Source organism: Cucumis sativus, chromosome 6 (genome assembly GCF_000004075.3).
Source record: "Cucumis sativus cultivar 9930 chromosome 6, Cucumber_9930_V3, whole genome shotgun sequence".
Lineage (NCBI taxonomy): Eukaryota > Viridiplantae > Streptophyta > Magnoliopsida > Cucurbitales > Cucurbitaceae > Cucumis > Cucumis sativus.
The window spans coordinates 27,005,678-27,019,857 of NC_026660.2; the positions used below are offsets into that span (position 1 = coordinate 27,005,678).

The window sequence follows — 14,180 nt, forward strand, 5'->3', positions numbered from 1 at the left end:
AAGAGCCACCAGTTTTGTGACTCAAAGACCGCATTTTGCTCCGGGAAGTTATCTCGTCAACTTCAAGATAACATAATTCGAGGTGGGATTCCCAATGAAGTGATGCCACGTAAGCAACTTAACACGTGGAGGTGGGGGAATAGCATTGGCCCACTTCGTGAAATATTCAGTTTAATTGCATTTTGTACAGACCATAGTGGTTTGGTTTGGTTTGGTTTGGTTTGGCACGCGCAGCCATGTCTTTTTCTTTATTCCTTATCCTTTCGAATCAATTTTGATCATCCCACCATACATCGCCCCTCCTCTCCTTCCAATTTCTATTTTATAATCATAATATATATCCCAATTTCTCTACTACACCTATAACATTTTTACAATTTTGATATTTATTGATTGAAGACAAACTACAGGTGTTGACCTAAAATCAAGTGACCAAAGGCTTGGTTTTCCAGAATAAATAATGAAGTTTTCAGATATAAAACTAATAAATCCAAAATGATGTTCCACTCTAATATATTTAATTAAGGAGCAGATGTGTTTAAAATAGAATATATTGTATACGCGTGTGATTATTCACTCTGATTAAAATAATATTCACTTACAAGTTAAACGATGAATTCAGAATCCAAAGCTATAAAGTAAACACAAATGGGTCACTAATAAATAAATAGGACCATTTTACTGCATTCTTAGCATGATCATATATGTCTGTATATATATATATATATATTTGGTATTTGATTCTATATTATATTCCACAAACTATTCTTGTAAAATATCACATATAACTAATCCTTCCATTTCAATTTAATTATAAAAAGGTTAAATATTTTATTTATTTTAGGAATATCACTTTAGAATTATGTCGTATAAAAGATTCAAACATTCAATAGGAATACATTCACTAAACTCTATTTTTTAAGTCCACTCTTATAAAAGCAATATATTAAACCATTAATATCTGAGATGGAAAATATTTTCCCCAAAAGTTCATTTCCTTTTAATTTTCTTGGAAGAAACTGACGATATTACTCACCCTAAACCTAATATTGAAATATAATTTAATTGAGGAATTGAATTTGAAATCTTTGTTATCGGTATTAGCATGTTAGAATTATGAATCAATCTTATTTATTGTTATTGTCATTGTTACCATTATCCTACATTATCGATAACAATAACAATGGATAAATATGATAGATTATAATTAACAACAATAACAATGATAATGATAACAATAAATGTGATAAATTTACGATTGATTTTTCAAAAAAAATTATTAGGATTATACTACTTTTTCATTACATTTTGGTAACACTATCACGTTACATACATAAATGAAAATGAGAGATTCATATAAACATAAGTAACAAATAGCATTGGTGGAATGGTGGGGATGTGAATAAAAACAAAGGAGAAAGTGACAGAATGGTCAATTGCGGCGCCATACATTTCAAAGTAAGAGTTGGGGGATGAATGCTTTTTTCTTTTTTCTTCTTTTATCATTTTTTTTATATTTATTTTAAAAGAAAGTAAAGCTTCAAAAAAAATAAAAGAAAAAGAAAATAGAATAATAGAATAATAAAAAAATAAAAAGGGAGGAATTATGATAGTTGAATGCAATTAAGAATTAGTAAATTGGTGAATGAAAGAGTGAATATTGAAGGGGAAAGGGGTGGGGGGCTCCTACGCATTCACCAAGAGCCAAGTTGGGATGTTCACGCAAACCAATGACCTTTCCCACTTCTTAACCATGGTTAAATATCGTGGGTTTAGAGAGAGAGAGAGAGGAATCGGAATCCAAACGCGTGGAGAGCATGCAGTTACCACGGAGCGTTGCCTTTTGTCTCAACTGTTGGCGTAAAGACGAAGCGAATGCCAAAACACAAAAACACACATCACCATATGCCAAATGGCAAGTGGGGCCTCCCATTCCTACGTGGGATTTGCCAACTCAAACGCGCTTTCCTTCCCTTCCCTTCCCTTTCCATTCTCCGATTCTTTCCTTTTTCTTTTCATTTTTACAAATCTATATTAACTTAAGCTTCTCATTATATTTGATTTCATTTTCACCCATCAATTCTTAACTCTAAATAATTCCAATTTGCTTTACATATTTTCTTTCCAACATATGATTCCATTCCATCTATACCATTATACTCCTACTTCCTATATATATATATATATATATATAAATCTCTCCATGTTTATAACTATTAAATTCATAAAACCAAAATATAAATATGTGAATATACACAGTACATAAGTATAGGAATTAAAATATCACTCTATTTTAAGATTCTTTCTTTTAGTATTTTAACATTCAATTTGTTTTACTTACAAATTACCTTTTTTTTCTCTCGCTCCTTCTGTTCTAAATCTCTTTAGGCATGATGCATGCCATATAAGATTATCATCCATCTATTTTAGCATTCATGAGAAAAAAAGGAATTACAAAGTTTACATTGTAAAATTTTGAAGAAAAAAAAAATACAAAGTAAACTGAAAAATAACTAACTATTAAATCATAGAACATATATTTAGTGGAGCTCATTATGAAAATAGAGTATAGTGTTTGAAAATAGACATTTATAGACTAACTAAGATCCAATGCTTAGATTATAAGTAACAAGTGTTTGAAAATACAAATTTAATAGTTTTTCTTGTCTTTAAAGTTTAAATTAAACCCTAAACCAAGCATTATTGGTAATATTTAATAATTGGTATTTGGTATGCCACAAGAAGAGAGATGGTTTGACCTTTATCTCAAAAAAGGAATACACACATTGTCAACCTAAAAGAGGGGTCCAACCATTATAAACCCACTACCAATGCCTCTTTTTGCATGCAACGACTATCAGCATTACAATATCTATTTTTATTGGAAAACATTAAACAAAAATTAACTTTTCAATATTTTTTTTTTCTTAATGGAAAATGGAAAAGGGAAAAAATGTCCTTGATGTCTAAGTTCACTAATATTAACTTACATGCATCAAAACTCCCCCTATTTTCGTACTTTCTTATTGTCACAATGCAATCCGTGAAAAAGAAAAGAAAAATATGATTATTGAGTTAACACGAAATTGAAATCAAAATTAAGAAAATTTAACTGACATAAAACTTAAATTAGATCGTATTATATATTTTACATGAGTTGGAGGGTGAAAGGAAACTTCCTCCTCTTTGACATTAGGACTTTTATAATCAAAATGTACACAACTCATTCATATTGACTTTCTTTATTATATTATGCACAAATTTCTTCTCTTCTTTTATAAATTTTCCACCAAAACAGTGGGAAACTGGTGAACTAAGTAATTAATGGAATGCACTAATTAATTGGATTTCCCATATACAATAAACAATAAATTATTCCCAACTTTCTTTTCATTGTGTTAGTAACAACTACAAAGAGGTTATTAAAATAATCAAACTTAAATCTGTTAAAGAAGCAACATTATCGTTAGAAAAACACAAAATATAAATAAACATTCATTGCCAAATTTAAATATAAAGAGAGGAGGGTTCATTACTCCCTCTTTTGTGTTTGTATCTATTTAATTTTTTAAAAGTTTTTATTTTGTGGTTTTACAATTTAAGAAGTGTCCAATATATTCATGAACTTTTAATTGTGTGTCAAGTAGGTTCTTTAACTTTAAATACTAACAAATTATTGAACAACTTGATGTTTTGAACATTCACAAACCCTATGAAACACAATTTAAAGTTCAACAAGACAAATTTCAATTTCATAACTAATAAATCAAATTTTAACTTTTATTAAATACAAAATTGAAAGCTCTAACTACTTCAAACATTTTTAGAGATTAAGGATACAAATCTAAAAGTTGAGGCTAAACTTCTAATTTAACCTACTACTACTCAAAATAATGACACCCACCAAACACATTAAATAACTTTAGACTTACTCTAAAAGATCAAGTAGTGGTTGAAAATGGTGCACACAATATATTTTATTTTTTTAAAAAAAATCAAAACTAATGACCAAAATAACTAAAGGATTTTTTTAGAACTTAGATGAATATAAGAAAAAAGATTCAAAAGATTCCAACTGATTGATAATACATAAATTGAGGAAAGAAATTGCTCAATTTCAAACTTCAAACTAGAAAATGCAAAAAAGTTTCAAAAGGTCTTGTTAATATACAAAATAGCTGGATTAATTGAATAGAAAAAGGGATTAGAGAGTACAGGACAAAAAATGAAGCTAATAAAATTGGTGGATATTAGGATTCAGTCAAATTAAAGATATTAAACAAAAGGGAATGAACAAAACCAAAAGGCAATTAAAAATAGAGGTGCACCTGAACATATGAAGCACCAACGAAGCACTCGCAATGAGCGTTAAGGGTAATTAAAGTATTAAACATGATGAAGGTTTTTGTGCTAAAGAAGTCATGGAATTGGAGAAGAGAATGGAAGAGGATAACATAAAGAATTCCTAAGTTGACATTGATTAAAAAAAAGGTCAACCTGATGTATTGCAATAATAACGAGGCATCAACCAACCACTATGTGGTTGATAAAAAAAAAAAGAATGTGGATTGTGGAGCACATATAATTAAGAAGATGCAAATGCCGGCTTACTCTGCTTCGCATCTCTTTCTCAAGGCTTCCACAACCACAACCACAGCCACAACATTTCATTATTTATTTGATAATGTAAAATATTTACATATAACTTATATATATAGTTCAAGCATGGATTGAAACGATAAGTTCTTTTTATGTTTTGAAACGCTTGCAAAAACTACTGTGAAAAAGTTTAATAAAAAAGAGTTCGAAAGAAATAACTTTTTTGAACAGACAATTCATTTCAGTCAGCCATGTAACTGTATTTGACCATATAACTTATCATGAGATAAAATGAAATAAAAATAATTATATATGTCCCTTTTGAACTACATTCCTTCCAGCAAGTCTTTCTTTCTTTTCTTTTCTTTTTTTTTTTTGTAGAAGATTTGAATTTTAGCCATTAGTATCCAAAACAGTTGGGAGATGATCTTGAATTTCTTAATTCTCAATAAAAATAAAAAAAAAAGAAAAACAGGAGTGATTTTACGGATAATGTCTATAGCAAAAATGATTTGCTCAATGTTTGGGTTATACATTTTTTATTTTTAGACAATCATAAATGAATTAAATGATTGAGAGCATGTTTGTAAATGGATTTAGAATGAGTGTTTTAGGCATAAATGATTTGTTGATTCTTTTACTAAGAAGTGTACAATTAAAAATCCTTTGTCACGATTAATGCTTGTTTACAAAAGTGGTTTTGGAATCATGAAATTACAAACAAAAACTATTGACAGGAAAAGAAATTAAAAATAAAAAAGGCAAAAAAAAAAAAGGAAGAAGAAGAAGAAAAAGAAGAAGAAGAGAGAGAGAGGGCAGTTAGGTAAGAAATTTAAAAGGGAGGGGCAAAGACTTAGAGGGAGACGATAAATTTGTAGCACTTGAAAAAATGAGATAAGATTAGAGAGGAACCAAAAAGTTATTCTAGAGATAATGTTAAGTGAGATTTATAAAATATTTAGACAAAACGTGTGAAAAGGGAATATATGCGAGACTAAAGTTAGAAGTAGAAATATAAAAGTTCAAAAAAAAAAAAAACATTAGTAAAAAAATGGAATGAAAAAAAAAAAAGTTTTTCACATAATTTAAGAATAAATAAAGAGAGGAATTTTCTTTATTTAAAGATTAGTCATTTTGAAAAGAAAAAAAAAATTACAACTCTAAACTTTTAAAGTTTTTAAAGTTTATATCAATTTTGAAGATTAAACTTTTAAACTCTATAATAAAACCTCAAAATAGTTGAAACTGATATTTGCCTTTCCAAATAAAAAAAAAACAAAATCTCAACCAATTCATTGAGAATCACCTGAGTAATGACCAACAGCAGTTTAAAATAATCCTGTACCCTCTCAAAATGATAACTGTAAACAAACATTACCATCTAAAAGAAACTAATTTTGAACCTTACAAATAAGTTCAACCATTCTAAAATAACTCCAAACATGCTCGTTGTGTATTAAATTGAATTAGGTCAAATGATCCTTTTAACCTATGCCAATTACACAAACGGCAAGTACGAACAATCACGATTAGACCATGAACAAACATTAGGCATAGGTTAATTAAATTTGTTAAATAATAGTGAAAAGATTGGTTTCTTGAGCATCTATCTATTTAAACATTACGACAACTGGAAATCAAATTTTATTTTATAAACAATTATATTTCGAAGGCTTAAAGAATTAATTTCTAAAGATTGTTACAGTAAACTCTAGACAGATTGATTGATTTCAAGACCTTATAAACCAATCTGCTAAGTTCAGCCTGTTCTTCTCACCCAGTCAAAACCTACAAGTCACTTTTTAAACACTCATGACCCCCCTAAAATGCATTTTCTCAAATCTCAACTATGGAATAGCAATCTTAAAAGAGCAAGTTCAAACAAGTTACCTGTCTTCATAGCAGATGTATCAAATATCTCAATCTAATTCAAGGCTGTCATGCATTCTGTAAATAAAATATAAATAAACGTTTATTAACAGATATTAGTCCTAGTAATTCGTAATTTTTTAAAGAACTTGTCATTCCTTATTAGGAGGTGGGATGATTTGATATTATGAAATATGATTCTATTTAAAAGATGTCAACCCTTGAACATTTATCAAATCACCTAATCCAACAGAATTTGATAAGCCATTAAAGTCTAACATCATTCAAAGACCAAAGTTAAAAATATACAGGAAAACCGAGTAGGAAAGAAGGATGAAGACATGACATGGTTATTAAAAAATAGAATGGATGATTTTACATGTATTCCAAATCTATAATACACCTACCCTATCCATAGCAAGAAGTTCAAAAGTACAGATATGGACAGCACAAGTGACTAACCACACGGCCCAAAACCATCAGACTGGGAGGAAAAACAACAGCACGCTAATGCTTCTCCATGGGCATGGCATTAAACATTTCCAAATTCATCTTGCAATCCTCTCTCAGATCTTTCAGGCTAACAAAACTGCTTTGCTGTAGACCAAGTGAAACGAGAATTACCACTGCTATGTCTTTCCGAGATTCAAGTAAATGAAAGTGAAGTAGATATTCAAGAATGTAAAAGACTGTACTTTCAGGCCTACACTAGTGAATCCCTCCATACCAACAATGGCATAAAATTGTTATTAATTTCGTTAACTAAACTCTTTCAGATTTCCAACAAGGTTCCTCCTCCTTAAATTGAACATTTCAAGAGATCTACAATAACTTCATTCTTTCGTAGACAGGGTACTTGAAAAGATCAAAGTTCAAAGGTAGATGTACATTTCTGATGGGAAATAGTCCATACAAGTATAAAAGATCCGTACTTACAAGTTGGTTTCCTTCATGAGCAAACGTATCTTCCATATGACGGAACAGAGACATCCATTGACCACAAAGATCAAGTTCTAGCTTTGAGCTGGAAGAATTTCCTTGACCATGATAAGTCTCTTTCTCTTTGCTGCTTTTCTGAGCCAAGATGCTTGCATCTTTCTGGCTTTTCTTAAGTGCTAAAAGAATGAAAATACCATGATAATCAATAAGAAGGAATAACCCAAGAAGCATGGTATTATGACCACACAAGGAAGAACAATTTTACCTGAAATACGTCCTTTAATGTCCTGGTAATGGAGATCTGACCAAATGTATGATGCTGATTACAAAACAGACCAATTTAGATTTTCTGAACACAAATTTTAAAGAACCCCTAGTTACATACATAACTAATGAACTAAATAAACTTGCATTCTAATTACCTTTCAAGCAGAACGAACAAGAACATGTTTTAAGCAAGTCGTCATACATGTCTGCATTAGCACAGTTACTAGTCTTAAGTCCTGAGCACCTATCCAATCCCAGAGACTTGGAACCCTCTGAAATAGGCATCCTCGACCATTCCGAGGAGTCATGGTTGCTTGAGCCAATTATCCCAACGTCAATATCCTTTTCGTCATTACTTAAAACAGGATCAACTGCTTCCTCGTTATTATCATTGTTTAGCATAATTCCAGGACACTCTTTCTTGTTATCCTCAGAGCAAGTAGGGACTACAGATGTGGGCAAGCAAGGAACTCCCAAAGCTTCACTATCTGTAATTCTGTGTTCACCCTCATGCACAAGATGTGGTTCGTCAATCGGCAAATTACACTGCACAGATTGTTTTGGCATCTCAGAAAAAGCAGTATCAGCTTCACTCGAAGCCAGTGAGCAATCAGATTCCTGCTGCTCCTTGCTAAATCTAGACAGCGCCATTGAATAACATTGTTCTCCGCTCGAGCGTTTACAGTTCTCCTTGACATATTCGTCTTCCCCATCCACAGTTTTCCCACATACATCCCTTGGTTTAGCACCTGAATGACTCAAAATGGAGGAAAGCTTTCGTTTGAGCGGACGATTGGTTAGGTTTCCAAGGGCCAGACGATTGTGGCCTAACACACCATCAATGTTATCCTCCCGCATTATCACACACAGGAAGGGGGGACGCAAATCTGATCAACCAATCTATCTTCTAGAACTTTAATCTCTCGGGCAGAAAAAATCCTAAATCATCAGGTTCAAATCCTATTCAGTGTGCTGAGCGAAAAACACAAACACACACACACACATAGAGAAACCCCAATTTTGCAAGATTATGAATATAACAAAAGAAAGACAAGCAAGAGCGAAAAATAAATGAATAAAAACATAAATAACACAGTAACCCTAGAAAAATCGAGATTCATGGGCAAAATCGTAAGTATAGAATCGGATGGGTGAGGGGAAAGAAAAGCATTGTAATGTAAAAGTGAGAGAGGCAGAGATTGCGAGAGTAACCTTGAAAAGGATTGGAGGTAGATTTGATTTGAGTGAGGAGAGGGGAAAATGGGGAAGTAAGAAGAAGGGAAGAGGAGGTCTCGGGGGAAACGGAGGAAATGATAATGCTTTGGGTTTTAATTTATTATTGTTTGTTTTAGAGGATTAATTTATATATAGAGAGAGAAAGAAGAAGCGCGAATGGTGTAAATGTGGAGGCAGGGCCCGCGCTTCCCATTCAAAATGTTGCCGCATTCTCGGTGGCGCGCTTTCCCGGCATCTCTTCATCCCCCCCTCCCGCTCCCTTCAAACATCTTTTCTTTTCCCTTTCCCTTTCCCTTTCCCTTTGCCTCCTCTATTTCTCTATTTTTCTCTTCAATTCTAAACAATCATACCCATCTTTTTTTATTTATTCATGTATATAAATCCTTACAATTTTAAATTTCTTTTCAATTATGTCCTACATTTTAAAATTTTCTATTTTTATATTCGATCGTCTAAATTTTTAAAAACATTGTTTGAAGAGTTTTTGTTCCAATAAAAAATATTTTGGCATACCAACTAATGTGTAAAAAAGGTCAAACATATTTGATCATAAATTTGAAGACATTTGCAAGTCTGTCTTTTTTGTAACTTGATGTGAAACAAATATTATGCAACATTTTCACATAAAACAAAATGGTACATTCTAATATTAATGATTTATGTATATTAAGTGACGTAATTGCAATTTTATGTGAAAAGGGACGCAAATGTATATAATGCTATAAGTTTATTTGATTAACTTAGGTGTGTATGTCAATATGCATAGTCATTACATTTTAAAAAAATATATAATAGGTTTGAATTTCTTTTAAAGAAAATGTTTAAGCAAGACTACTGTTAGATTTATTGAGCCATAAAGCAATGTTATAGTATTTAATAAAATGTATATCATTTGAGAGGGGAATGAGTCCGTGATCTATTGTCAAATCTACCCAATATATAATTGTAAATGATATCATACATGCCTACTAAATTTTAAACATCAAACTATCACCCTTTAAAAATGAGGTCGTTCAAGTTTATTCAATAGCAATAAGTATTGTTGAAGAACAAATGAGGTCATTCAATTTCACTTGGTCAAAAACCTATATGTGGTCATGAACATTGGAATCATCTCAAGTCATGAGCGATAACAGAAATGTAAAAACAAGGGTGTGAGACTAAAAGTTATATTTTTATTTTCCTCAACGTAGGAGGAGAAGTTAGGATTTTATATAGCTCGGTGGTATGTATGTATGTATATGAATAGCGTTAGCCTTTCATCTAAAATAAGTAAAAGAAAAGGGAAATATACAAAAGAAAAAAAAAAACTATAGAATATGTATTTAGAGGTCGTAGAAGCTATGTCTTTTGGGTATTACACAATCCTCAAACTGTCCTCTTGGAGCCGCACATGAGTAGCCTTTTCTGAACTTACTGCTTCTATTTCTCAACTCAACCGCCACCCTAAACTCTCCACAAACTGGCCTGTGATCTGAAAGCCTCGATTCCCTTCGAATATAACACAGCTGCTCTATCCCATTCCCTCGCCACAATATTCTATCACACCTGAACCAAACACCCACACAAATATACTACTTACAATTTCAATACACACGCATATCACATATCACATATTACATGTCAATCACTTAATTCTCACTACTTACCAAGCTGGTGTTCGTCGTTTCTTCTTCGATTTCACCGTCTCCCCCGTGTATGAATCTGAATTATGAGTGTACTTGTAAGTGGGTGCAAATTGAATCCTCCCTTCATTGAACCCACTGAACACTCTTCCTGCTTCTCTTTCTACATTCAACTGTAAATACTCCCGCTTAAGTAAAACAAGAAGCAAAACACACAGAAACACAAAGTCGTCGTAGTACTTAAGTTACGTACCTGATCCTTCTCTAGCAATTTATCCCAATCACCGTCCTCTAATAACATTTTGGTATCCTCGTAGCTCAATGACACCCGGTAGTTCAAGTCTCCCAACCATATTATCCGACTGCATTTTCACAATCACGAATTAAATTAATCATCACAAAGTCCATAGCAAAAACGTTATTATTTTGAAAAGTAATCATAATAGTTGTAATTACTCATGGTCCATAATTCTCTCAGGGGCTCTTTTATTGGGCTTCTTACAAATCTTGCTGAACTGTGTGCTTTTGATAATCTCAGCAGCATCAGCATTTCTTTTGATTTCATCTCCTTCTTTCTCACCAGATGCCAAATGACTGCAAACAAAGCAGAAACTTGTCTCATGCACTGACATGCTAATTGATATGCATCCCTGAAAAAGAAAACCAATACCCAATTATAAATTCTTCCCCTGTTTTTTCATTTTCATAAACAAATTACCATTTTTTAAAAAAAAAAAAAACCAAACAACCTTGTTTCCAAGTCGACCCATTATCCCTCTTCCAACTGTTGAAACTCTAAGATGACCAATATGTGGAACCAATTCCTGTCTTGCCCAAACTGAAAGAAACAAACCCACCATCTGTTTGCTTGAAATAAGCTTGAATTTCATCATATCCCCATTCTCTGCTTTTGACGAAGCAAGCTCTGAGATCGAAACGAATTCCTCCATCATCAACCTCCCATATTGCTCATTTGTTGAAATAATCATATTCTCTAAATCCGATGTCGCTCCTTCATTCAATTTCCTTAGCCTTCTCTCTCTCGATCCTAATTCAATTGGGCAATTACAAGCCTTCAGTAGACTACTGTCAAGTGGCCTCAGGTTCCTGCTAAGCATTTTTAAAGAGGGCTTTTGAAAAAAAGGAAGAGTCTTCGAATCTTTTGATGATCCTTTTGTTGACCCATGATCTGACCCACCACCAAACATGGAGTCGCTGTTGTTCCTGGATGGTTTGTTTATAGCTTGGTTTATCAGTGTTAGCCATTTTACTGCCGGTTCGTTGTCTTCTATAACAAGCACGTTCCCAGCATTTAGTGGAACAATTTCTTGAAACCTATAAATTTTTCCCCCACATTACCAAAACTAATCTGTTAAAAAATTTAACTTTTATAATTAATAAGAGAGAAAAACCAATTCATTTTTAAATATTTTACGCACCCAATCACATAAATGTCTGCTGAGTCTTCTACCAGTAAGAAATCTTCGAGGTTGATGCCATTGTTAGGAGTTTTTCCTCCTACATTCCATGTCGCTGTGAAAATCCTGAACCCCAAACCCATCTTTTTAATTATAAATTTTCAAAAGAAAAAATAAATGATTAGATCAATTTGAATACGACTACCATAGGCTTGCACGTACCGGAAATTCTTGGTCTCATTTGGTAGAGTCATGGGTGGTTCAAAGTTGGAGAGGTTTAAGCTTTGGATATCTGAACTTGTGTGTCTTTCTGAAGATTAATAAACAAAAGTGGTAAAAGTTTAGCTCTTTAATACATACCATGAAAATTATTAATAGTAATCAAATCAAACCCTTTGGTAATTTGAAGTTAGGTGAAGATGTAGACTTTCCTTTCTTCATAACATTTAAGTACATTGCAATACAAATTTCTTTCACTTAGTTCTCCTATTCAGAAAAAGACAAAAGTAACATTTACATCAAACATGTTTAATTATGAACAAGAGTAACACTCTAGAAAGTTCAAGAGCAGTAGTTAAAAATGGTATTCGATGAGTTTCCATCTTTCACAAATGGCACTCTTTTTAGCTAATTATAAAGTGTTGTATCGATCCAAACAATACGGATGAGGACTAAATTTGGCTTATGAAATATAAATTTTTAAAATTTGATTGTTTCCTTTCCTTCTCAAATTTAAAACTAGGGAATATAAGATAAGTGATGAAACGAATCAATTATTTCAGAGAAAAATTGACCTAAACATATACTTCTTTTTCTCTCCGTTGTTACTCAGTCAGATCCTCATCTTGGATGAGATACCCAAGAAAATCCAAAAAGTTAGTAGTTCAATGTGCTGATAAGAGTTTTTAATTTTGATCTTAATATCATAAGAAATGTTTTTGTTTTTGTTTTGGGTGGTAACAGATGTTCATTGTAGGATGAATTGGAGAGAATGTGGCTCACATTTATATAGAGACAATCGTTCTGCCCTACACACACCACAAAGGATGTAAAACATCGTTTTCAATAATTAATTAAAACACTGTCTGATTGGAAGCAAAATTCTTCATACTGATCAAAATAATCATATTGTTCGGTAAGCTACCAAAATAGTATTAACATTAATCTCTCTCAAGTCTTTAACTCATCGCAACGTGTCTTAAAAACCACAACACACATTATTTTCATATATTTCAAATGGTACCTGAAAAACTTTTCTTGATTGTGGGAGTTGACTCCATGAAAGCTTGTCTTCTTGAAGCAATTCCTTTCCCTTTAAAACAAAAATGAAACGCATTTTAATTACCAAAAGGGAACAAAACATAACAAAAGAAGAAGAGATTTATTAGTATTATTATTATTATATATACGTACCAATATCAATGGCGCCATCCCCATAATCTAACTTAAACATTTCCTCCTCCGAATTTACCCTTTCGCTCTTCTTTGAACTGAAGATCTTTGGAATAATAGACTGATGGTGCATAAATGCAGGGGAAGGGAGAAAGAACAAACAGAACACATCCAATCAATGAAAAAAAAGGTGTATTTGGTGAGAAATTTAAAAGAAAAAGAAATGAATAAAAATACCCGTTTTTTCTTTTCGTTCTTGACGGAGTTGTCCGGTGAAAGAGCGGGAGAAAGGGGGCCGGGGTTCTTGGAAGTGGTGGCATAGTTCGACATTCATTCATAGAACCCGAAATTCCAATGCATTCAACTCGCGAACAGAATCGCGAAAGAAGGCACCAGAAAATGGCCGGCGAAGTAACGGACTGGAATTAACCAGCCGGAAAATCTTAATAACTCCAAGATGGGTTATTATTGTTATCTTTTTTTTAATCTGTGGCTGTTTATTCATATATATATATATATAATATAAATAAAAAGAGAATATATATTTTTTCTTTTTGGAGGGTGTGTGTTTGAGAAGTGATTGTGTGTTTGAGGAAATTGGTTATGAGTTTGTGTATTGTGGGGGTGAGAAAATGGGGGCAAAGCTTTCGGAGAATATAATTAGGATTGAAGGGATGAAAATGGTTAGAAGTTACAGTTCGTAGCATAAGTCCTGATCATCCGCTAATCTCAAACTCTCCATCAATATATTTACACCTAAACAAAATATACAAGTCTGTCTTTTTGGAACCACTTTTTTTGAAATTAGTATAATGTCGAAGAAGATTCATAAATT

The 14,180-nt window shown here is 32.3% G+C and overlaps 2 protein-coding genes across 2 annotated transcripts; both read right to left on the bottom strand.

The window, feature by feature from the left end:
* Positions 1-6,153: 6,153 nt before the first annotated feature.
* On the bottom strand, positions 6,154-9,172 carry LOC101211834. The gene is made up of 6 exons (XM_011659675.2): positions 8,887-9,172; positions 7,830-8,613; positions 7,673-7,726; positions 7,405-7,583; positions 6,931-7,065; positions 6,154-6,546 (listed from the first exon to the last, which is right to left on the bottom strand). Exons 2-5 carry the CDS (start codon positions 8,530-8,532, stop codon positions 6,976-6,978), a joined length of 1,026 nt encoding a protein of 341 aa, XP_011657977.1. The 5' UTR covers positions 8,533-8,613; positions 8,887-9,172; the 3' UTR covers positions 6,154-6,546; positions 6,931-6,975.
* Positions 9,173-10,065: 893 nt separating this feature from the next.
* On the bottom strand, positions 10,066-14,180 carry LOC101212076 (type I inositol polyphosphate 5-phosphatase 5). Its single transcript, XM_004143514.3, has 10 exons — positions 13,583-14,180; positions 13,367-13,466; positions 13,197-13,265; positions 12,176-12,263; positions 11,975-12,079; positions 11,285-11,870; positions 10,992-11,185; positions 10,789-10,897; positions 10,560-10,708; positions 10,066-10,458 (listed from the first exon to the last, which is right to left on the bottom strand). The coding sequence occupies exons 1-10, from the start codon at positions 13,673-13,675 to the stop codon at positions 10,236-10,238; spliced, it is 1,716 nt and encodes a 571-aa protein (XP_004143562.1). The 5' UTR covers positions 13,676-14,180; the 3' UTR covers positions 10,066-10,235.

Excerpts from the sequence above, each read along its gene's own strand:
- LOC101211834 (XM_011659675.2), bottom strand. The coding sequence starts at position 8,532 with ATGCGGGAGGATAACATTGATGGTGTGTTAGGCCACAATCGTCTGGCC. Across the intron at positions 7,727-7,829 it reads TTGTTCGTTCTGCTTGAAAG|CATCATACATTTGGTCAGAT; the intron begins GTAATTAGAATG and ends TTTTGTAATCAG. Across the intron at positions 7,584-7,672 it reads CATTAAAGGACGTATTTCAG|CACTTAAGAAAAGCCAGAAA; the intron begins GTAAAATTGTTC and ends TCATTCTTTTAG.
- LOC101212076 (XM_004143514.3), bottom strand. The coding sequence starts at position 13,675 with ATGTCGAACTATGCCACCACTTCCAAGAACCCCGGCCCCCTTTCTCCC. Across the intron at positions 12,080-12,175 it reads AATGAGACCAAGAATTTCCG|GATTTTCACAGCGACATGGA; the intron begins GTACGTGCAAGC and ends TTTGGGGTTCAG. Across the intron at positions 10,709-10,788 it reads AATTGCTAGAGAAGGATCAG|TTGAATGTAGAAAGAGAAGC; the intron begins GTACGTAACTTA and ends GAGTATTTACAG.